The sequence below is a fragment of the Terrapene carolina genome, unplaced genomic scaffold, assembly GCF_002925995.2.
Source record: "Terrapene carolina triunguis isolate 2854851 unplaced genomic scaffold, T_m_triunguis-2.0 Scaffold96, whole genome shotgun sequence".
In the NCBI taxonomy this organism is placed as follows: Eukaryota; Metazoa; Chordata; order Testudines; family Emydidae; genus Terrapene; species Terrapene triunguis.
In genome coordinates, this window is record NW_020664447.1 from 21,183,116 (window position 1) to 21,206,931 (window position 23,816).

A 23,816-nucleotide genomic window follows, 5' to 3' on the forward strand; every position below is an offset into this window, starting at 1 on the left:
TCCTTTTCCAAGCAATCTCCCCTGGGCTTGGGCTATGGACCTGCACTGCCTGCCTGCCCTCCCTCCTCAACTCTTTACTGTTACATAGACTCAGCCAGGAAGAGGAAGCTAGCCTGGGAGGTCAGCCTAGACTAGTCCAAAATAGTAGCCTGCAAGAGGAGCCTGACCTGGGCCCCTGTCTGGGAGGCCGCCCATTTCTGAATACAAGTAGCTAAAATATAGTTTTAAAAATATCAAGCAAATTATCATTGACAATGTCAACTTTTCAGCAAACAAAATGCAGCAAAGTAAGTCCTCTGAAATTCAACAAGACTTATCATCAACTTCAGAAATAGGCCTAATTTTGTAAAAGTCAGTAGTAGAGGCTGTGACATTACCCACGGTACAATCGGGACTGTTGAACAGCCATGTTCCCTCAGTTCTCTAACCTGAGGTGCCTTTTACACTACTTTGCTTTGAGAGAAACCACTCCTGGTCTGCTCTCACACAGCCTCCAACATGTAAATTACTCCCAGTTATAGCATATGAGTGATGCAGCCAGCCACTCTTGAATTAAACTGCAGAGCAACACCAGCTAATTCCGAGATTTTCCCAGAAATGTACATCTTGTACTGCCCCGCTCTCTCCTGGACAATACAAGCTCATGTAAAGTCTATCATTTTATTAATAGAAAACGACATGCACAAATCCTGTTATCGCAAATGGAGTTTCCCAAATACTTCAATCCAACACACTGGATTAGATAAAACAAACAAATGTATTAGTTACAGAAAGATAGATTTTAAGTGATTACAAGTAACGAGGCATAAAAGTCAGAACTGGTTACAAGAAATAAAAGTAAAATGCAACTAATGACTAACTTCACATGGTAAGTGAATTTAAAGCAAAGGTCTCTCTCACCACATGTTTCAGCAGCTGAACCTCTTTCAGTCAGGAACCCTCCCGCAGTCCAATCCTGCTTCCTTTGTTCTTCAAGTGTTATTGATGTCATGGGCAGAGAGGGAGGGGGAGATAATTTGGGGTGTCTGCTCTCCCTTCTAGCTCATAGGTACTAGAAGTGCCAGTGTCTCACTGTACCCAGCAGTTTTCCCCTGTTCCCAGTGGAGTCCTAGCCCACAGCTATTTCCTAGCTGTACCAGAGACTCACCACTCCTAGCAGATTCTGGGCTAGAGATCTTTTATTTGTGCCTCATTTTCCTTGCTTTTAGTGGCTTTCTAGCCCCCAGCATTTCCCAGCTGTACCACAGTCTTCCCTTCTCCCAGCAGATTCTGGGCCACAGCACCTCTTAGCTGTACCACTGATACACACAGTACTGACTCAGTTTCCCTGGTAAGGATAGACAGCAAGCTCACCCTTCAACCACTGAGTCTGGCTATAGTGCGCTTGCACCTGAGTCATCAGGCTTTTACCCTGTTACCTCATTATAGAAAATAACACATCAAGAAAAATAACTCCATGCAGTCAGAATCCCATTAATGTGCATAATGACTCAGGCTACTGGCAGAGTGATGGGGTCCCTCACACCCACATTGGTTTGCTTACTAGCCCCCTGCTCGAGCACTCCCTTATGTCTTTCCTCCTGGGTCCCATAGGCATGATTTACTTGACCCTCTTCTCCTGTTCAAGCTGCCTGTTTATCCTGGTCAGCACACTTCTGTTGCTCCTGCTCTGCCGCCTCACTCTGCCACCTGGTCTCCAGCTCGATCCTTCTCTCCATCCCTAGCACCCTTTTCCACTCAAGCCTCCATAGCTCTGGACCTCTCACCATTGCCACTACCTCTGTGGGGTGGTCTGGGGAACTGTCTGTTTGGCCTCTTTCTGGCTCCTGGTTTAGGACAGGTGCCCCGTTTTGCCTCATGGCATATGAGTGCAGCATGGCCACTGGCTCCAATTTCTTCTGCTCAGCAGTTTATAGATCTCAGTGTGCACACAACTCTTCTAACTGTTTCTTGGTGAGCTTACGTTTCTTTGCTCAACTGCCTTTTCTGCTGCTGTCTTCATCTCATAGTCTCTGTTGTTCTATTTCCTTTACCCAAACTAAACAAACAGAAAATAATAAACTGTAATTTTGTATTTTGCTTCCACCTTTTTGAACCCATTAAGGTCTGTTTTATAAGTGATTGGAGTGTGACCCTCAGTTCACTGATGCCGGGGTGTGTGATGATGCCCCCCATAAGGCTTTATGGAATATGCTTATTAATGTATATGTGACATAACTGGAATATGTTTTAGGCTACATATGCCGTGTAACATATCTATATAAAGGTTATGATCTACTGAATGTATTCATCCTATTTGTATGCATGTATCATTTTTGTATTCAAAGTTATGAATATTGGCTGTGTACTGGCTTGATTTTAACTAGCCTAGTAGAGCATGTGGTCAGCTTCTTGACACAAGTGCAAATTAAGTGCCCAATCAAAAACCACTTAAGCCAACAATGATCTTGAAGATGCCAATCCACATCTGACCCTTCCCGGGAATGTGGCTTGGCTGGTAAAAACTGAGTAATGCATGGACATGTGGCTTGCCCCTGTGACTCCAAAACTCCATCTTGGAGCTGGACTTTGCATAGGAGTGAGGAGGGGGGTCTCCACCCACCAGAGAAAGTCTATTTAAACCCCTGGGAGACCCCTCCATTTTGTCTTCAGCTGGCTAAAGAGAGAGCCTCTCCACCCCCAAGGATACCTGAAAGGAACTGGAACAAAGAACAGTAACTACAGGGAGTGTGAGTGATTGCTGGACCCAGACTAGAAGGAGACTAGTCTGTAAAAGGAAGCTTACTGGGTGAGGTTTTTATCTGTATTCAGTTTCTTAGACATAGACTTGCATGTTCTATTTTATTTTGCTTGGTAATTCTCTTTGTTCTGTCTGTTACTACTTGGAACCACTTAAATCCTACTTTCTGTATTTAATAAAATCACTTTTTACTTAACCCAGAGTATGTATTAATACCGGGGGGGAGGGGCAAACAGCTATGCATATTTGACACCTGAAAATCATAGAATATCAAGGTTAGAAGGGACCTCAGGAGGTCATCTAGTCCAACCCCCTGCTCAAAGCAACACCAATCCCCACCCAGATTTTTGCCCCAGATCCCTAAATGGCCCCCTTAAAGATTGAACTCACAACCCTGGGTTTAGCAGGCCAATGCTCAACCCACTGAGCTATCCCTCATATCTCTCTATCAGTGTTATAGAGGGCAAACAATTTATGAGTTTATATATCATATAGCTTAAAGCTTATACAGGGTAAACCCAATTTATTTGGGGTTTGGATCCCATTTGGAGTTGGGCATCTGAGTGTTAAAGACAGGAACACTTCTGTAAGTTGCTTTCAATTAAGCCTACAGCTGTTAGGGGACATAGTTCAGACCCTGGGTCTGGGTTTGCAGCAGGCTAGCGGGTCTGGCTCAAACCAGGCAGGGCATTGAAGTCCTAAGCTGCCAGGGCAGGAAAGCAGGGGCAGAAGTAGTCTTGGCACATCAGTTGGCAGTTCCCAAGGGGGTTTCTGTGATCCAACCCGTCACAGGGTACAACTCCTGTAACTACACCACTGATGTTTCAGGGATCACTCAGGCCAATAAGGGGTTCTGTCACTGCCTGCCTTGTAACTTTGGATACCTTAATGCTATGTTGTTACAGCTCAGAGCCTTGACACCAGTAGCCAGCCCACAAACATAAATATCTCACCTGAGCATCCACCAACCTAGTTATTCCTGTAAGATGGCATGGCCATCCCTCTGCGTCTGCCTCTGAGGAGGCCACACCTCCTTGCAGTCTGATCTGCGGGGTAGTCTCAAAGTGGGGGGTGGAATTATTGGCAGTCTATGGGCCCCAACCCTCAAGCAGGGCAGGGCAGCAAACAGGGCTCTGGCCTGTAAACAAGGCAGAGCTGTGGGAGCCTATAAGCTCAGGCCCTCAAGCAGGGGGAGGGATGGCAAACAGTTAGGGCTCTGGCCTGTAGTCAAGCAGAGCAGTAGTAGTCTATAATCCCCAAAGCAGTCTAGGGGCTCAGGCAGGGGTGAGCACCCTAAGGAGGTGATGGGGTGACAGGGGTAGGGGGACACAGGCCCACGCAACTCTGCTGTGTCCCAGCCCAAGGCTCTAACAGTGGCAGAGTGGTCTGCCACTGGGTCAGCAGGGATTCCAGCCACAACACGCTGACTGTGTTTGGGAGAGCACTACAGCCAGACGATCATCTGCCTCCCATGGGCTACTTCCTACTTCCCCTCGGCGGGTACCTCAGTGTGGTGGGGTCCAGTATCTCCCCAGCATAGATGGCCACCAGCAGCTCTTCAGCATCATGGTCAAACAGCAGCACCAACCACTTGGGGGTGTCCTCAGAATGGCTGAGATCAGGTTCAGGATCAAGCAGCCAACAAGATGCACCTGTCTCCATTAGCAGCTCCCTCCCAACTGAGCTGCAGGGTCTGGGTTTTATACTTCCCCTTCCTGTCTCATCCCTCTGCTTCCAGTAGGCGGGGGAAAGGCTACCTGGTTCTGCCCACCATGTGGTGTGCTGTGACCGTCCAGCCGCATCTGCCTCTGAGGGAGGCCACACCTCCTTGCTACATTCCTTATAGGGTGACACCACTAGACCTTCCGGTCCTGTGTCTCCCCAAATCCGTCCTTCCCAAGCTCTTTATTCTGAAGCACTGACTTTTCCCTTCTGGTTCATCACCCTCCAAAGGTGTGAAACCAGCCCCAAGTTTGGCACAAATACTCCACATAGTTTACACAACAGAGACTTGCTTGCGGATAAAAAGAAACAAAAAGTTTCTTTAATAGAAACATAACAGATTTAAAGATGAAATAGTAAGGGAAAGCAAACACATACAAGTTACACAGAAAATAAAAGTAAAGATGCAACTTCAAGCTTTACAATTCTATATTATATAAATTCCCTTTTCTAAAACAAGTTACCTATTGCCCTTAAACAGTTTCCCAGTGTGCCCCGTGTCATAGAGGGGATCCAGCATTTCACTGACAGCTTCCCACTTAGAGGCTGCCCCTCAGTGTCTGGTTCACCTTCACTTCAAATCCCTTCTCTTTTAAGGATTTGCAGGTCTTTTTCTTGCTCTCAGACTATGGTGATTCATCACTACTCAGAGAGGGTGAAATTCCCTCTTGACTTGGTAGCCAGGATATCTAAATCTCTTCCTATAAACTGTAATGGTCCATCATTTATCTTTTCCTGGGTTGCACCATAGATCATTACTTGCATCTTGTGTGTGTAAACATGAAGCTTGGGAGGAGCCCTTCCCTGCCGTGAGGTGTATTTGAAATTGTAGTACCGCGCATGAGCATAGCAATCTGTATTCATAAATACACAGATTCTTTACCACAATCTGTATACATATCTCATAATGACCTTCAAGTTCAGAATATTACAAGCTTTCATAAAAAACCTTACTCAGCATTTTTATACACAATAACACTGTATACAACCAGTTGATTCAACCGCTTACTCTTTGGGATTCAGCCCCTGTCCTCTCCAGTTGGGGTGTCTGGACCCTTATTGTCATATCCCATCAATTGCTTAAGTAATTTTTGGAATGTGTATTGCCTTGTGTATACAGTTTTGTTATGCAGAGCAAGACAATGAGTTACAACATTTGGGACTCCACATTTACTCTGAAAGATCTTCTTAAAGAAGAAAAAAATACAGTCAACCCTTAGTTAAATCCCACACACTCTGGGCTGATGCTAGCAATTTAGTGTAGTTGAATGGCAGGCCAATCTGCTAGTCTCTAGAGTTTTAGCCAAAAAACATCCACAAACACACAGCTGATTTCAGATTTAAAGTTCAGCCTATTCTTGGAATACGTGTGGGTTGCAAACCCAAATTATACTTTATAGTTCTCTGCATTTCTGAATAGACTTACCATGGCAACACACTCTTATTATTTACTATACTCAGCAAAGCCAATGGCTCAGAACTGGCTAGAACTTTGTTATCCAAGAAACCTAGATTTGCTTACCCCTTGAGTGAAAGGTGCTGTTCATTCCACCAACTGTATTTCCAGTACAGTAGAAGGAAAATGTTTATCATATTTGCCTACATTATTTTTTCTACAACAAACCAAGTGTATTTTACACCCACCAACTGCATAGATTGTTATAGGTAGAGCAGGTAGTATTGCCTATAGTTACAGTCCCCTGACACTGTCCATTAAAAGAGCCTGTTTTTAGTTGCGCATAACTTTGCCAAACTTTAATTGTTACATGGATAACCTTAATTCTGTCATTTCCTAGCTTTTAAATACTTGACTTTCTTAGCATTCTTTTAATGTAGTTTTTTGTTTGCAATTCTCTAGATTATTAAAAAGCAAACTAAAAAAAAACACCGCAGAAATTCCATCATGTGGAACCATATTGATTCCTACATGGTTCATCAGCAGGTTGAGAACCTTTAGATCCACCACACAGACTTCTGGTACTACAGGCAGCAGTAGAAGATTGTTACACTCTACATGGGCTAACCGCCAGAGGAAGAGAAGGCACATGGGGGAAAGGAGTCCAGGAGATCTGGCTGTGTTTTAAAAAAGCCTTATTGAGGGCACAGGAACAAACCATCCCGATGTGCAGAAAGAATAGCAAATATGGCAGGCAATCAGCTTGGCTTAGAGCATGGGACACGTGCCAAAGGCGACATGCGAGCTGATTTTCAGTGGCACTCACAGTGCCCGGGTCCTGGCCACTGGTCCGGGGGGGCTCTGCATTTTAATTTAATTTTAAATGAAGCTTCTTAAACATTTTAAAAACCTTATTTACTTTACATACAACAACAGTTTAGTTATATAGTATAGACTTATAGAAAGAGACCTTCTAAAAATGCTAAAATGTATTATTGGCATGCAAAACCTTAAATTAGAGTGAATAAATGAAGACTCGGCACACCACTTCTGAAAGGTTGCCGACCCCTGGCTTGGAGAAATATTCGGTGATCTTAAACACAAAAAGTAAGCTTACAAGATGTGGAAACTTGTACAGATGACTAGGGAGGAGTATAAATATATTGTTTGAGCATGCAGGGATATAATCAGGAAGGCCAAAGCACAATTGGAGTTGCAGATAGCAAGGGATGTGAAGTGTAACAAGAAGGATTTCTACAGGTATGTTAGCAACAAGAAGAAGGTCAGGGAAAGTGTGGGACCCTTACTGAATGGGGGAGGCAACCTAGTGACAGATGATGTGGAAAAAGCTGAAGTACTCAATGCTTTTTTTGCCTCACTCTTCACAGACAAGGTCAGCTCTCAGACTGCTGCACTGGGCAGCACAGTATGGGGAAGAGGTGAGCAGCCCTCAGTGGTGAAAGAACATATTAAGGACTATTTAGAAAAGCTGGACATGCACAAGTCCATGGGGCTGGATGCTATGCATCCAAGGGTGCTGAGGGAGTTGGCTGATGTGATTGCAGAGCCATTGGCCATTATCTTTGAAAACTTGTGGTGATCAGGGGAGGTCCCAGACGATTGGAAAAAGGCAAATATAGTGCCCATCTTTTAAAAAGGGAAGAAAGAGAATCCGGGGAACTACAGACTGGTCAGCCTCACCTCAGTCCCTGGAAAAATCATGGAACAGGTCCTCAAGGAATCCATTTTGAAGCACTTGGAGGAAAGGAAGGTGATCAGGAACAGTTAACATGGATTCACCAAGTGCAAGTCATGCCTGACCATCCTGATTGCCTTCTATGATGAGATAATTGGCTCTGTGGATAAGGGGAAAGCGGTGGACGTGATATACCTTGACTTTAGCAAAGCTTTTGATATGGTCTCCCACAGTATTCTTGCCAGCAAGTTAAAGAAGTATGGATTGGATGAATGGACTATAAGGTGGATAGAAAGCTGGCTAGATCATCGGCTCAACAGGTAGTGAACAACAGCTCGATGTATAGTTGGCAGCCGGTATCAAGCACAGTGCCCCAGGGTCTGTCCTGGGGCTGGTTTTGTTCAACATATTCATTAATGATCTGGATGATGTGATGGATTGCACCCTCAACATGTTTGCGGATTACACTAAACTGGGGGGAGAGGTAGATATGCTGAAGGGTAGGGATAGGGTCCAGAGTGACCTAGACAAATTGGAGGATTGGGCCAAAAGACATTTGATGAGGTTCAACAAGTACAAGTGCAGAGTCCTGCACTTAGAAAGGAAAAATCCCATGCACTGTTACAGGCTGGGGACCGACTGGCTAAGCGGCAGTTCTGCAGAAAAGGACCTGGGGATTACAGTGGACAAGAAGCTGGATAGGAGTCAACAGTGTGCCCTTGTTGCCAAGAAGGCTAACGGCATATTGGGCTGCATTAGTAGGAACATTTCCAGCAGATCAAGGGAAGAGATTATTTCCCTCTATTCGGCACTGGTGAGGCCACATCTGGAATATTGCGTCCAATTTTGGGGCCCCCATTACAGAAAGGATGTGCCAGTTCCTTTAATATTCTTGGATGGAGATTATCCAGGCCCCCCCATTTGGTCCCATTAAGCTGTTTGAGTTTGACTTCTACCTAAGATGTGGTAAAGTCTACCTCCATATCCTTGCTGCCATTAGCCACCCTGCCACTACCCATAAGCTATTGATTAGCCTCATTAAAAACTGAGGCAAATTATTTGTTTAGGTGTTGGACCATGCCTACATAATCTTTAATCTCCATCTCATCCTCAGCGCTTAGTGGTCCCACTTCTTCTTTTCTTATTTATAAAGCTAGAGAACCTTTACTATTGGTTTTAATTCCCTTTGCAAGGTCCAACTCTGCTTGGCTTTTGGCAGTTCTCACTTTATCCCTACACTTTCTGACCTACAAGAGGTAGCTTTCCCTGCTGATCCCTTCCATCTTCCATTCCTTGTAGGGTTTCTGCTTTTACTTAATCACCTGTTTGCAACCCTTCCCTATGAATTTTTCCCCTTGCTTGGGATGAAGGCTTCAAACAGCTTCTGCAACTTTGACAAAGTAATTCCAAGCCTCCTCCACATTCAGATCTTGAGTTCTTCGGTCCAGTCCACTTCCCTAATTCCCTTCATTTATTACAAAGTTAGCTCTTTTGAAATCAAGGACCCTTGTTGCAGATCTATTTTTTTTATCCTTCCATTTAAACTGAATTAACTCATGATCACCCAAACCAAGGTTGTTCTCTACAGCCAGTTCTTCTCTGAGGTCCTCACTACTCACCAATATCAAATCTAAAACAGCCCTTTTATTAGTAGCATTTGTCCTCCAATCTATATCTGGGAAGTTAAAAATCTCACAATTCCCAGGAGTATTTATGTCATTAAAAACATTAAAGAGCATTTGATGTAGCACATGTAGCACCTTACATTTGTCTTCACTGAACTTCATTTTGTTGTGGATAGCCCACGTCCCCAATTTATCAAGATCCCTTTGAATTTTAGCTTTATTTTAGCTTTATCCTCCAAAGTATTTGCAAACCACCACCACCCCCAGCTTTGTGTCATCTGCAATGGTCAGTGTGCTCTCTGTTCCTACATCCAGGTAATTAATAAAGATGTGAAATAACACCAGACCCAAAACAAATCCCTGTGGAACCCCACTTGAGACCTCCTTCCAATCCAACATTATTCCATTAACAGTTACTCATTGTTTGTGGCTGTTTAACCAATTATGTATCCATTTAATAGTAGTTCCACTAATGCCACATTTCTTCAGCTTATTTATCAGAATGTCACATAGGACTATGTCAAAAGCCTTGCTAAATTCAAGGTATATTATGTCTGTCATAGTCCCCCTATCCACTAAACCAGTTACTCTGTCAAAGAAGGAAATCAAACTAGTTTGGCATGATTTGTTCTTAGTAAATGGCTGGCTACTGGTGGTCACCCCTTCATCCTCCAAGTATCTGCAAACTGAATGTTTTATACATTGCTCCAGTAGCTTCCCAGCTATTGAGATCTAACTGAGGGGCTATAGTTCACCAGCTCCTCCTTTTTCCTCTTCTTAAAGATGGGCACATTAGCCCTTCTTCAGGACCTCTCCTGCCATGCATGAATTTGCAAATATTGCCAGTGGTGCCAAGATTTCTTCGGCTAATTCCTCCAGCAGCCTGGGGTGAATACATGAGGCCCTGCTGACGTGAATAGGAGTAAAGGGGTACTATCACATTATGCCTCTGGTAATATACCCCAAAATTGCATTTGCTTTTTTTGCAACATTACTGCACTATGATGCATTGCATTGTAGCAAGAGCTCTTTATGAATGAAATGACCCAGGAGGCCCAGCACACCAGGGAAACACCCTCCTTCTAGTGGATAAAAGAAGCTACTCAGGCGATCGTTACCCAGGACAGTGGGCTAGGGAGGAGAAACGCAGTATAGCTGTAGTCATTAGGTCCATGAATCATATTATCTAAAGGCTAAAAACCTAGCCTTGTGGATAGGTATGCAAGGTGTAACAGACTGTAGTAGTGATGAGGAGCCAACTGTGCAGATGCCCCGTGTACTACCTTAGGTTGAGAAAAATCCCTTCCTCGACAGAGGACCCCTGTGCACGTCTTGAGATTTCTACGTTGCTCTACAATTGTCACATTTGGGTAAATAAACCAGCCACAGCTCATATTTTATTATCACCCCACATTACTGCTAAGTCTGAATGATCACTGAAGTTACAGAATGGTTTAAGTGGATAAATCATTTTGAAGAAAAAAAAAAAATTTGCCCTCAGTTGCATCATGGTGCCTTTACAATCTGTTCAAAGACACAGTCGGCAAGATGAAGTGTAGTGCTCAGCATAGGAAACTCTAGATGCCACAGATTAAAGATCTCAAGGATCCAAAAAAAAAAAAAAAGGACAGTGGTAATTCACTTCATCCCTTCTCTAAGTGAAATAGGAGCATACCCCTCAGTGTATTTACATTACTTCTCAGAAAGGAGAAGAAGTTGTCCTACAGAAGTTCTCCAGGAATGAGAGAGGGACTGCAAATATCACCCCAGTCTGAGTCACTACACTTTACAACAAAACAGACTGTCAAGAGTCATTTCATGTATAAACATACAGTGCATTAGCCACAAAGCAGTACCAATAATAATACAATTTTGGCAGTTATAAGTGTTATACAAAAAAGCAATCATGACCTGATATGGGGAGTTAGGTGCATTTGTTAAACATATTTTCAAGCAGAAACAATTACATAAGAAAATAAAGGAAAAGCTGCTGGGCAAGACCAACTCCTAACAGTTTCACAAACAATCGTCTGACTTTAAAAAATGGCTTACACCTTTGAAAGGCTATGTAACATTGCCACAACTGGAGTGCAAAGGACAAACTCAAATCAGATCAGAGATGTGAAACTCACTGTAAGCAAGGGAAAGAGTTTACTCCAGATAACACATAATTATAACTTCTATCAAGAATCTGCAGTTATCTACCACTGCAGATGTACTTTCCCTACATTTTAACATATAGCTTTTCCAAAAACAGTGTTTTTTTCTAAGTCTGCTTTCTCAAACACAACTGCTCTAGGCGCAAAAATTGTATACAATAGACAGCATGTTTATATCTATGATTTATAAATCAGTAGGTATTTAACAAAATTATCTTTTTTCCCCTCCATCTTAAAAGCAGAGTATCCAGATCATGGTCATCACGGTAGCAACGCTGAAGACTGCTGTACTAATCATTGTGGTTTGACTCCTGTTACACAGATCTTTTTGGCAACATTTGAAATTAAAGTTGTCAAACTTGTATTTCTCTTTAATTTGGTTCATGTCGCAGTTGGAATATTTATAGCAATTAGAGAGCGTCCTTTCACCTTTAAAAAAAAAAAGGAAGAAGTTATGCAAAAATTACTAGCTTCCCTGTAGAGAAAACTGTTTCACAAGGGTATTCAAGGATACATTAGATATTCACGGGGATTTCCCCGCCTTGGTTTTTGTTACAACAGAATGCTCTTGTGAGCTGTTTGGGACATAGCAGGTAGAGATGAATCCAAATCAGGACTTCTTATCTAAGAATCTGAATTTCACAGGTGGACTTATTTCAATAGATGGTCATAATAGACACCACACACACACACACAAAGAGATATCCCTGAGTTTTGTGGCTCTGGCTCATCTCTCATCCCAAGCACTGCAATCTGCAGGCAAGCGGCTCTTACATATTATAATATAAGACCAGCAAAGGGTGGAGATGGCCTGCCAGTACCCAACCTGGCCAAATGGGATCAGCTATGAAATTTAGGTCCTAGTTCCTGGAATGCTGGTTTGCACTCATCTCTAGCTGGAATGCAAAGCAGGGGACAATGCTGGCAGGCATAGAGTAGAAGCCTACAATTCAGTTTCCAAATTGGACTGCAGTGAAAATGAAAGTTCTGTGTACTTCTCAGGCATATACCACTTGGCATAAAGAAGCAACATATACCCCAATCCTAAATCAGTGAACTGGAGAGTGCTGGCCTCCCAGCTGGCACTGAGATTTCCTCCTTTTACAAGTTTTCCCACACGTCCACCAGTCATTCAACAGAGCAGTCTGTTGGATGCTTAACTGCACAATAGAATCTCTTTTTAAACCATAAAACTATGTCCCCACAGTTGTGTTGGAACATCCATAGTTATAACAGTTCAAACTGTATTAATGCACACAATCCTACATAAAGCTGAAGGAACCAACAAGGACTTCAGTAAGAGTGTACTTCAGATGGACATTCATACAGACTGTAGAAATAAAACCTATTTGATTACACTGGAATCATTAAAATTGAATGAATATAATGTACTGTACTTAAGTCTACCACATTTGGGAGTGTAAACATACCACTTTTAATCCATAGGCAAGAATCAGTGTCACTTGGGCAGGTAATATTGGTCTTACATGGCAGAGCAGTAAGTGGACAGTTGTAACACTTCAGCATACATCCTGAGAGAGAGAGGAAAGAAGCCAATTACTAAGTAATAAACTTTCTCTTTGTACATTTGATGTTCTGAAGTAAGTGTGACTTTTCAAGATTATTGTTAGGTCAAAACAGTTATAAATCCCTGAACCATAACCTCATGATAATCTGGTTTAAGTACTGCAACTTTTAGGTCAAACCACCTAATCCTTTAGTATTCGGATTCGGATTCCAACACTGAAGTCAAATTCAGCTCCTAATACATCCACAGGAGTCCAAGGAGATAGATTTACATAACTCTACTGCTTCCTGCTCCAAACAGCCTGAGTTTTAGCAGTTGGCAGGGGACCTGACTCCAACAAGGTCCAGAGCAACTGGAGCTGGATTTAAACAGATCATGTAACTGCTGCTCCACACTACCTGAACCTGCAGCCTCCATTCCATTATCATCCTTTTCTCCTTTGTTTTACCAGTGACATCTGTACTGCCCCACCCGTTCACGTCACCAAAATCTTTGACCTTTATCTTCCTTGACCCTTACCTCCTCCTAGCTCCACTCCTCCCACCCCTCTTCCTCCATTGCCTTTCCCTTCTCTGCTCTCATTAATTCCACCTCTTACCATCCCATCACTTTACCAGTCTCTTCCTTCACTTCCTGTTCTAGCAAGCCCTCAGTTCCCCTGCATCTCTTCTTTGCTGCCAATGACATCAGTCCTAATCCTAGCCCTACTGCTTTCACTCCTCACTTTCCCACATTATTCCTACCCTCCCCTTCCTCATGCTCAGTCCTCTGACTTTATTCCAAGCCCATGTCGCTGTTAGAATGCATGCTCCAGTGTAGAAATAAAAGAAATAGCAGTACCACCAAGACATGCATATAAGTTATTATAACACTCTTCCTTCCTAACCCCAAGTTGTCCTAAGTAAGACTGCAAGCCTCTGGGGCATGGACTATGTCTTGTTTGTTCTGTAACATTCCTACCAAACTTTGAGCACTATGGGCTGAAGTCTGCTCTTCTTGAGGCTAAAGGCAACTGTTCCCTGCAATGAGATCAGGACCTCGCCCTATAAAAAGTAGAGACTTTTGTATTAGGGACAGGTCTCAGATACATCATACTCAATATAAATCCATTCAGACCTTTCACATCACATTTTAGCATGTCTGCCAACCACATTATTTCCTCCCTCCCTCAGAGCCCCTCTTTCCCTGCAGTGAAGTCACAACCATAGTCCTTCATTGAAGGATCAAGAACAGCAAATGAAGCAGAGATGGGGAAGCAGCTGGACACGACACTGCTAAAAATAACAGTATAGACATGGGAGGCATTGCTTAGGTGTGGAGAGAGCCTGTGTAGGGGTTCAGGTATGTCGAGTACTCTACTCTGTTAAGCTGTGCATCACCATCTACACTGCTACTTATAACCATGCTACCTGGGTGTGCAGTGTCTGTACTTAGAGTACAGTATCTTAAGTCCATGTGCCTGTGTTCACACAATATGTTTCTCAAAACTGCCCTATGCAAGATGGAGTGTCAGTGTTCCTGTCAACCCTCTAATCACTGCACTCTAAATAAGCTATTTGGAACATACTGTGAGGCCATGGACTCAAGTATCAAGTAATCACTTTTTTGGCCAGTGGCGCTCCGCTCTGAGGTACTGGAGGGTTAAGAGAACTATGTCCTTCCAGGTTGGCAAAGGCCGGTGGGGAAGTGCTGGGCTCAGTGCTGCAGGAAACCGACCTTGCTTCCTACAATAAGAGAAAAGCTGCCAGATACACACTTAGAGGCCTTGGTACAGTCTTTTCAAAATTACATCATTTTAAGATGACAGTCTGGACCATTGCCACCTTGCATTGAGTCTTCCCTTTGCAATACAGATCAAAAAGTTGTGAGAGTTGTCCCACCACCACATCTAGATGCCTCAGATTTCCTTGACAGTTCAATCTGAGTCCCATCTTGGATATGGTGCAGAGACTGCTCTTGTTGTGTTGATGGAGGATCTCTCAGCCATGGATGATGATCAGATAGCTTTCTGATACCAGATTGAACAAGTGCTTACAGTACTGCTGATCACAAGGCATCAATGACATACTTGTGGATCTGATGTTGCTGTTTGAGGAATAAACACAAAGCCTTTCAGAGTTCTCTCAGCTGGAACTGTTGGATAATTACTACTGTGACCTGACACTCGTGAGGCATTCTCTTGGTCAACTTTATATACAAAAAGGTACAAGGAGGGTTAGTGAAGAAGCATGGATTGCAGTGTTTGACATACTGATGTCACCCAGCTTTGTGTTTCTCTCTTATTTGACCCAGACAGTGGAGTTAAATATAGGGCATGGAGGAGAGCAAACTGGCTGAGGCTCAATGCATCTAGATTGGGGCAATGTGGGGAAAGCAGATATGGTAAAAGTAACACCAGCTGGAGAGGTGTGATATATGCAATGGATGTACATGTTCCCAACCTGGATTCTCATTAGATTTCTGGTTATCACTGAATGATCAGCTTTCAGCAGCAGTAAAGATGGCTTTTTACTGGCTAGGAGGCTACAGCCTTACCTTTCCAATATGGACCTCACCAGTTTAGAAGATGCCTTTGTCAAAGCAAGACTGGATTACCTGCGACTACACCTTAAAGGCATTCAGAAACAAAAGCAAGTGCACAATGTGGCAGCTTGCTTGGTGAGTGAGATGTCTTCTCACGTGCATACTCAACCAATACTTTGTGATCCAGATGGGCTGATTATGGAGTCCAGATGAAGTGAAAGTTCTTGGTATTGCTCTGTAAAGCAATAAGTATTTTAAGAACATCCTATCCGAGAGACCATGTCTCTCTTCATACAGCTGAGATCTGCAAGAGTGCCTGAGATGAGTCCTCTTGGTATACCGGGTGTTGGTGGAAGGATATTTCCTGTGAGGGCCCTCTTATCTTTTGCTCCATTCAAGACATGCTGCAAGGATCATTTTGAAAGACAGCCAAAGAAATGACCACAGCCTGTGTGGTGATGTATGCAAAATAATGGGGAATTCTTTTTTAGATCTGATTGTGCTGTCTGGATAATAGGTGATTGTAGTGCAATAATTTGTAGGGTTGCTGTTTCTTCTCTTTAGACTGATTTTTTCCAGTTTTTTAATTAACTGAGGCACCAAAAGTGTAAGGTGCTCTTGTTCTTTTCTAAATAAATACGGTTACTATACAACTATGAATGTCAGGGGTTACTGCTAGCATTGGTTATTAGCAACATGAAGAGATCTGTCAGAAGTTTTTCATTTGTATAGACATGCTCCCTATTCAAACCTGCTTCAGTGTGAAGTCTCTCATTTGAAAGGCCAAGACATAACCCTTTCTTTAATGTGTTGTCAAGTCCCTTTTCTCTGGGGCAGGGGGAGGAATTGATTAGAAAGGGGGAAAGTGAAAAGAAGGAGATCAAGAGGAAGAGAGGAATTCCCCCTTCCTTCTTGCAAAAGGAAGAGACGTGGGATTCTCTCCCCATCCCCTTTATACATGCTGGTATGTGCATGTGCGCATTCGCTCTCACCCACCCACCTCTCCCTCATGGTAGAGAAATTTGAAAAGATTTTTTAGTTTATAACTGGCAAAGTACCTACTTCAGCATTAGGATTTTTAAATAAGTAGTAAGAATTAGAACTTAACATTCCATGTAGGATGGTCTCAGGGAATCCTCTATAAATTTATTTCCACATGCACCCTACTTAAGACAGCTGTGTAATAGCCTGCGCCTTTGATGCTGATCTGGATACAGTCAAAACACATCCTATGCAACTTGGAATTCCATCTATATCAAGTCCATATCCCAAGCTCTTAATCTGCTTGCCCTCGATTTGTGCCATATTAATATTATTGTATAAATATTTACATAGTTCAACCTTAATCCGATATTCTATTGCTGAAATAGGATTCTGCTATTGCACTGGGCTGCAACTGGTTTGCTGTTTGCAATGCAATGCATGCTGCATAAAAGATACAGATTGGCAGACCTCCGCCACAGAACTCTAGCAAAACCAGGTGTGGCTAAGTTCAGCAAGGACAGGTGTATACTTCCCAGGGGCTGTGCAGCACAAGGGATCACTGAGCCTACTGTAGCTAGTGGTCCAGAATAGATTCTGGGAAGCAGTTCTTCCACCTGAAGGAAAGTGGTGAGAGGATCCTCCCCCCGCATATTTGCTCAGCGCCAGCACAGCTACTTGGATCTGATGCTGGGATCATAATTTGCCCTTTAATGTAGACACTTCAGGATACCTACCAGAACTGCAAAACACAGCCAGAATAATGAAGCCAGTGAGCAGGACACAATTTGTTTTGTTCCCGTTCATGTTTCTTCCTATATCTGGAAGCAAGAGCACAGTCATGAGTTAGGATTACACTCCTTAGCTCGAAATATTTAATGTTAGGGAAAAAAAAAATCTACAAAGCCATCCTTTATAAGGGCAATAGGATTTGGAGATTCAAGATGGGGACCAAGGTGCCAAAGTGGAGATAATGATACTCCCATACCTCACTGAAATGTTGGGGGAAATAAATTCAGTAGTGTGTGGGCTGTATACCTATGAATACCTATCAAAATACCTATGATAGTATTGTCAAGGGTTCTGAATGTTTGTTCTAATTATGTGGCCCACCCATGACAATTACAGATTCTACAGAATCCCAGCTCTCATTAATAAAAAGTTAGTTTCTCCTAGGGTGACCAGATGTCCTGATTTTATAGGGACTGTCTTGATATTAGGGGCATCTTACATAGGACCCTATTCCTCTCCCACCCCCCGTCCTGATTTTTCACACTTCCTATCTGGTCACACTAATTTCTACCCATCAGGCTGTGAAGAAAACATTCAAAATGTGAACCAAGTGCAAACCAAAGCAATGAAGTCTACCAGAGACTGCAGCCAGCCTGTCATGGCAAGTTTTCCATCTCCATTCATTTCACTGAATTCTAAAGCCTAATGATGATAGTTAACATTGATATTTAAAGAATTTCACTGCTGATCATTTTAATAGAAGTGCAAGTAGGTAGGCACAAAGCTCAGAGGGGGAGACTGGAAGTTGCAGCAGAAGGGAAAGGAGAAGAGACACAGAAAGGAAGATGGAGAAGGAATAAAGATAATGAAAGAGTAGAAACAGCTGTGGTCCTAAAGGGCAGCACTCAGTGGAGAGACAGCAATAAGGCACTTAAACAGTAAATATGGTAACTGGAAACTTAACTACTACGCAAGAGCCATATCCTACTGTAGTAGGCCTGGCTGCCTCCTGAGCATCCTCTGGTGGGCTTGGAGTCAGTCTGCAGTGCTTTGCTTTGTTTTTCCCATTTCCCCTTAATATACCCAAACACACTTATCCATTTCCATCCCCTCTTGGGTTCTGCTTTATGAAGTTAACCAACATTCAAAATAAAGTTTAAGTCCATCCATTCTCCTAGGCCTTTCCTGCCTGTTGCCTCACTCCCAAAGTTTCAAGTTTCTCTATAGGAGCCTACTCAGTGAGAACTCTGCAGGGTCAGGAGCCTGGCTTCTTCCTTCTGCTCTTACTGGGGAAGCAGGTGATTCCTGCTCAGAAGCACCCCCTTAGTAATCAGAGTTGTCTGACTCCAGGCAAACCCAGTCAGACTTTCCCACGGGAGCCTCCTGCTCACCAGGTTCTGCCCTCCACCCTCCTCTGAAGTCAGGGTCTTTCCTGCAGGAGCCTTTTTTACTCCCTGCAGTTTTCCTGTACTTCTTACCTTCATTGCAGCCGCCTGCTGCTCTTTATAGGGGAAGTACTTGATCTCAGGTGTGGCCTATTCAGTAATCAGGGTTGGCTAGTCCCAGGCCCTGCAGCCCTTAAGGGGCAAGCCACCCTGTTACACCTACCTTTGATCTTTGAGATCAGTGGGAGGCTTGCACAATGGGAGATCCACTGTGAACGGAGGTTAGTCTCTGGTACTGTTTATAACCCCTCCACAGGCTTATTAAAAATGGCATCAACCCTCTGCCAAAAATGAAGGTGACACCCCTAATCTATCTAAATAGCTTTGGCTCCAAGAGGTTGAAGGACTAGTGGTCCAACCGTGAAAATGTGAGCCAGGAACTCCTAAATCCAATCCATCCTTCAACACTGATTCCCTATGCTTTTGTCTTGAACATCACTTAACTACTCAGTGTCTCAGCTTCCCCTACTGTAAAATGGGGACAATTTCTACCACACAGGGGATGTTTTGGGGGTTCATAGATTCATAGATTCTAGGACTGGAAGGGACCTCAAGAGGTCATCAAGTCCTGTCCCCTGCCCTCATGGCAGGACCAAATACTGTCTAGACCATCCCTGATAGACATTTATCTCACCTACTCTTAAATATCTCCAGAGATGGAGATTCCACAACCTCCTTAGGCAATTTATTCCAGTGTTTAACCACACTGACAGTTAGGAACTTTTTCCTAATGTCCAACCTAGACCTCCCTTGCTGCAGTTTAAGCCCATTGCTTCTTGTTCTATCCTTAGAGGCTAAGGTGAACAAGTTTTCTCCCTCCTCCTTATGACACCCTTTTAGATACCTGACAACTGCTATCATGTCCCCTCTCAGTCTTCTCTTTTCCAAACTAAACAAACCCAATTCTTTCAGCCTTCCTTCATAGGTCATGTTCTCAAGACCTTTAATCATTCTTGTTACTCTTCTCTGGACCCTCTCCAATTTCTCCACATCTTTCTTGAAATGCAGTGCCCAGAACTGGACACAATACTCCAGTTGAGGCCTAACCAGCGCAGAGTAGAGCGGAAGAATGGCTTCTCGTGTCTTGCTCACAACACACCTGTTAATACATCCCAGAATCACGTTTGCTTTTTTTGCATCAGCATCACACTGTTGACTCATATTTAGCTTGTGGTCCACTATAACCCCTAGATCCCTTTCTGCCGTACTCCTTCCTAGATAGTTTCTTCCCATTCTGTATGTGTGAAACTGATTTTTCCTTCCTAAGTAGAGCACTTTGCATTTGTCTTTGTTAAACTTCATCCTGTTTACCTCAGACCATTTCTCCAATTTGTCCAGATCATTTTGAATTATGACCCTGTCCTCCAAAGCAGTTGCAATCCCTCCCAGTTTGGTATCATCTGCAAACTTAATAAGCGTACTTTCTATGCCAATATCTAAGTCGTTAATGAAGATATTGAACAGAGCCGGTCCCAAAACAGACCCCTGCAGAACCCCACTTGTTATGCCTTTCCAGCAGGATTGGGTTAATAAACAGTTACTAAGGAGCTTTACTTCCTACATATTATTTTATTTGATGACTGGCATGGATACAGCAGGTAACTAGGAAAGGAACACCAGATCATTCTGTTGCTATGGGACTGCCCAAATTTTACTGATTTCTCGGTCCTTTGTGAGGCACCAAAATCAAAAATAAAAGACTTGCAGCACATTCCTGCCTGTCAGCAGACCTCCAAGTTCTTATACACTAAGAACAGCAGCATTTATACAGCAGTAGCCTTTGGATTTCTACCACTTCAGCCTTCGTAATGTCACATTAGAGGATCCGTCATCTTTTCATAGACTTTAAGGTCAGATGGGGCCATTGTGATCATCTAATGCATAACACAAACTACAGAATTTTACCCAGTAATTCGTGTAGTGGAGATAATTATTCTTCCTGACCTGCCTTTCTCTACTCCTTGGAGGAAAGGGAGAGGGGGTGGAGGACTCAAAGCTGAAGCAGAACCATCTCCTCCAACACCAGCTAGCCATTAGCACTCCTTGTTCTGTGGAACACTGCCCCAGAATATGGTGCAGCAAAAGGGGAACTGCTGGCTCTGTTGTCAAGTCCAATAACTTGTAGTTAAACTATAACATCTGCATTTAAGGAGTCCAAATGACCACTTCCCTTAGTAATTCATTCCAGTGGTTGACTTCTCATTTAAGAAGTTATGTCATTTTGAATTTTTTCCACTTCAGATTTCCTGTCTCTGGATTTTGTGAAGCTTTTTGTCTGTTAAATTAAGGAACCCCTTCATATCATCTCCTTGTGTAGAAACTTGCAGACTATGATAAAGTCAAAACTTAACCTTCTCTTTTATAAGATAAACAGATTGAGTTCTGGAAAACACATCTTACAATAAGAGTCTTCAGAAATTCAATTTTTCTAGTTCTTCTCTGATCTCCCTAATTTTTCAATGTTCTTTTTGAAGTGTGGAGAGCAGAACTAGATGCAGTAACCCAGTAATGGTCTCACCCATGTCCTATATAGAGATGCTATCTCCCTATTCTTACTTGATAATCCTTGGATGTGTAAAGAGAGAACTCGGTTAGCCCTTTTGCCACTGCATCACATTGGGACGGGACCTCACAGTCACTTATTCATCTACAATGATTCCTGAGTTCTTTTCACAGAATCACTGCTTTGTGGGATAGTCCCCCATCTTTTAAGTATGGCCTACATTCTTTATCCCTAAACATATGACTTCTCACTTGGCAGTACTTCAAACATGTTCAATTGTGCCCAGTTTACTGAGTGATCCAGATGGCAGGCTCTCAGAGACCAACCATTGTTACTTTCCACCCACTAACATTGTGTGTCTGCTATCAGTTAGCTCAATTTAAATAAATTTTTAAAAATGGCTGTTAATTTTGTATAATGCTATTTTTAAAAAATTGGTGTCGCTCATAAATGAAATGCCTTACAGAAATCCAAGTAAACCACATCAGTTACCTTTATCAACCACACTCAGTTTTGTCAAACAAATGTGATTCTTTCACAAGGCATTTTCCATGAAACCATACTAATTGGCATAACTTACATTTTTGGCCTCTAATTCCTTATTGACACAGTTCGATATAAGCCCTTCTATTATTTTACTTGGGCTCAATATAAGACTTACCAGCCTGTAATTAGCTTGAGTTATTTTTAAATGGAAAACAAAGTATTGCCACAACACTGGCCTTCTTCCTGTCCTCTGAAATTTTACCAAGATCCATTAAAAATTAATACCTATGGTCTGGAACCAACTCCATTAAAACTCTTGAATGCAAGTTGTTGGGAGCTGCTAATTTTAGAATCAACTAGCTTTAGTTAAGATGCTGTTTAATATCCTTCTTTGTTGCAGCCAGATACATCATTCAGCATTAGCCCAAATACAAAACAGAAATATGAACTGAACAATTCTGCCAGTGTCATTTCATAAGTCTCTGAAGGGTTGGTTCAGTAAAAACAAGCCAACCGTCTAAATTCATCCCCGGTGAACTCCCCTGAATCAACAGAGTCACACAAGGACTCAATACATCCAGGCATATGCAATGGGAAAGTCAGACATATTTAAGCAATTGACAGTTAACAGCAAAAGGCTCCTGGCTTTTGGAAGTCTCAGATTTGAATGGCATTCACAGCTGCCATAGTTTAATGTTCTTTGGCCAATTCGACACAACTATCAGTATGAACTGACCGTCTCTCTCTTCACACAAATCCCTCTTTGCAAACACATACCTTCTGAAGTTTCCTGGACGTTAGGCTTCTGTTTATTTTGCCATTATCCTAAACCAATATAAAGTCACTTGACTTGCCCTACATCTCTTCAAACTCTATACATGGTGGGCAGGATGAGCTGATATATAGTACTTTAGTCTCTGTGGGCATGATTCTAATGATCTGCTCAAGCGACTGTGCTTAATTTTAATGGGACTATCCTGACAGCAAGAAACTCCAGAGCGCTCTAAGTGTGGAAGAATCTTGCCCTGTACAAGTCTGACTGTTTGGTATCTTCCTGTACTTATCGGCACTGCACTTTGATAACCTGACATGCATTTAAGTGTTCTGCTAGCTTTCCGCTCTCAAGCCGCCCTTCTTGCCTAATGCATCCTTTTAGAGCTGACTTTGTGCCCGCCACGTATCTAAGAAGCACAGGCACAATGCCCGAGGCTGCTAAAGCAACATTGCTGTTGAGGCAGAAGGGGGAGACGGAGGGGGACGGTGCGATAAACCCTAAAGCAGCCAACTACAGGAAATATATTGCAAACAACAAGAGAGGCTACAGCCCTGGGTGCCAAGTCACGGCTCACCGCACAGTTCCCTGAAGACGCTACATTGAAGAATCACGCCACTCTCTAGCCATTCCGGGGGGTTGCCAGACACAAAGAAAGAGCTGGAAAGCCGGACCGCCTCGGGCACGGCGTGAATCCTGCCGCTAAAGGGGCCAGGGCGTGAGGCAGCACTTCGGGGGAAACACAGTCTGTAGCCTGGGCCCCGCCGTTTCCTTGCTCGCCCGTCAGACCCGACACGTTAACACAGACCTGTTCTGGAAGCCACCCCGAGACGGCGCGTACCCTGCGGGCGGGAGAGGAGGCTGTGACCAGGGTACTGCACACACTGCGTGCCTGACCCAGCAGGGTCACTGGGCATCGCACGGCCCTGGAGGGAAACACGGGCTCTGCCCCAAGCGGTTATAATTCAGGAGACCCCGCCTGACAGCGAGCCACGTCCTGTGTCCCCCCGCTGCAAACACCGCGCGGGCAGGCGGCTTCCCGCCCTCCTGCACCTACCTGCTCACCCGCTGCCGGCGCGGCGCGTCAGCCCGGGCCGCCGCCGAAAGATCTTCCAGGGGGCTACGCAGCAGCCCAACGGTCTCCGCTCCCGGCCGAGCTGAGGGGAAAGCAGCTGACGCCAGGGGCGGCTCGGCAGGCGCCTTACCCTCTTCTTGTCTCCCTCCGCCCGTCCCCGCGGTCTGGGAGGGGGGCCAGCCCACTGCAGTCGGCTAGGGTCACACGGCAATTTACAGGGCGGCAACTTTCTCGCTTAGGGGTGTGAAAAAACACCCCCCCCCCCAGCGCAGCAAGCGTCAGCGCTGTAAAGCGCCCCTGTAAACAGTGCACCCGCACTGGCAGCTACGCGGCCGCCCCTCCTGGAGGTGTTTTTTTTAGCGTTGCCAGTGTAGACTAGCCAGTCAACCCCCAGAGCTGAGCGGTGGCAGTCAGGGCCGGCTCCAGGCACCAG

At 43.8% G+C, this 23,816-nt stretch overlaps 1 protein-coding gene across 4 annotated transcripts; it reads right to left on the bottom strand.

Annotated features, from left to right (window-relative positions):
- Positions 1 to 10,544: 10,544 nt before the first annotated feature.
- Positions 10,545 to 23,566, bottom strand: CD59 (CD59 molecule (CD59 blood group)). 4 transcript variants are annotated; one of them, XM_024213875.3, is made up of 4 exons: positions 23,374 to 23,566; positions 17,108 to 17,191; positions 12,769 to 12,870; positions 10,545 to 11,767 (listed from the first exon to the last, which is right to left on the bottom strand). In XM_024213875.3, the coding sequence occupies exons 2-4, from the start codon at positions 17,175 to 17,177 to the stop codon at positions 11,571 to 11,573; spliced, it is 369 nt and encodes a 122-aa protein (XP_024069643.1). In that variant the 5' UTR covers positions 17,178 to 17,191; positions 23,374 to 23,566; the 3' UTR covers positions 10,545 to 11,570. The 4 variants fall into 4 exon arrangements, with proteins under 4 accessions (XP_024069643.1, XP_024069640.1, XP_024069639.1 ...); XM_024213872.3 differs by having other exon boundaries at positions 23,366 to 23,565; XM_024213871.3 differs by lacking the exon at positions 23,374 to 23,566 and adding an exon at positions 23,117 to 23,251.
- Between the last annotated feature and the right edge of the window lie 250 nt (positions 23,567 to 23,816).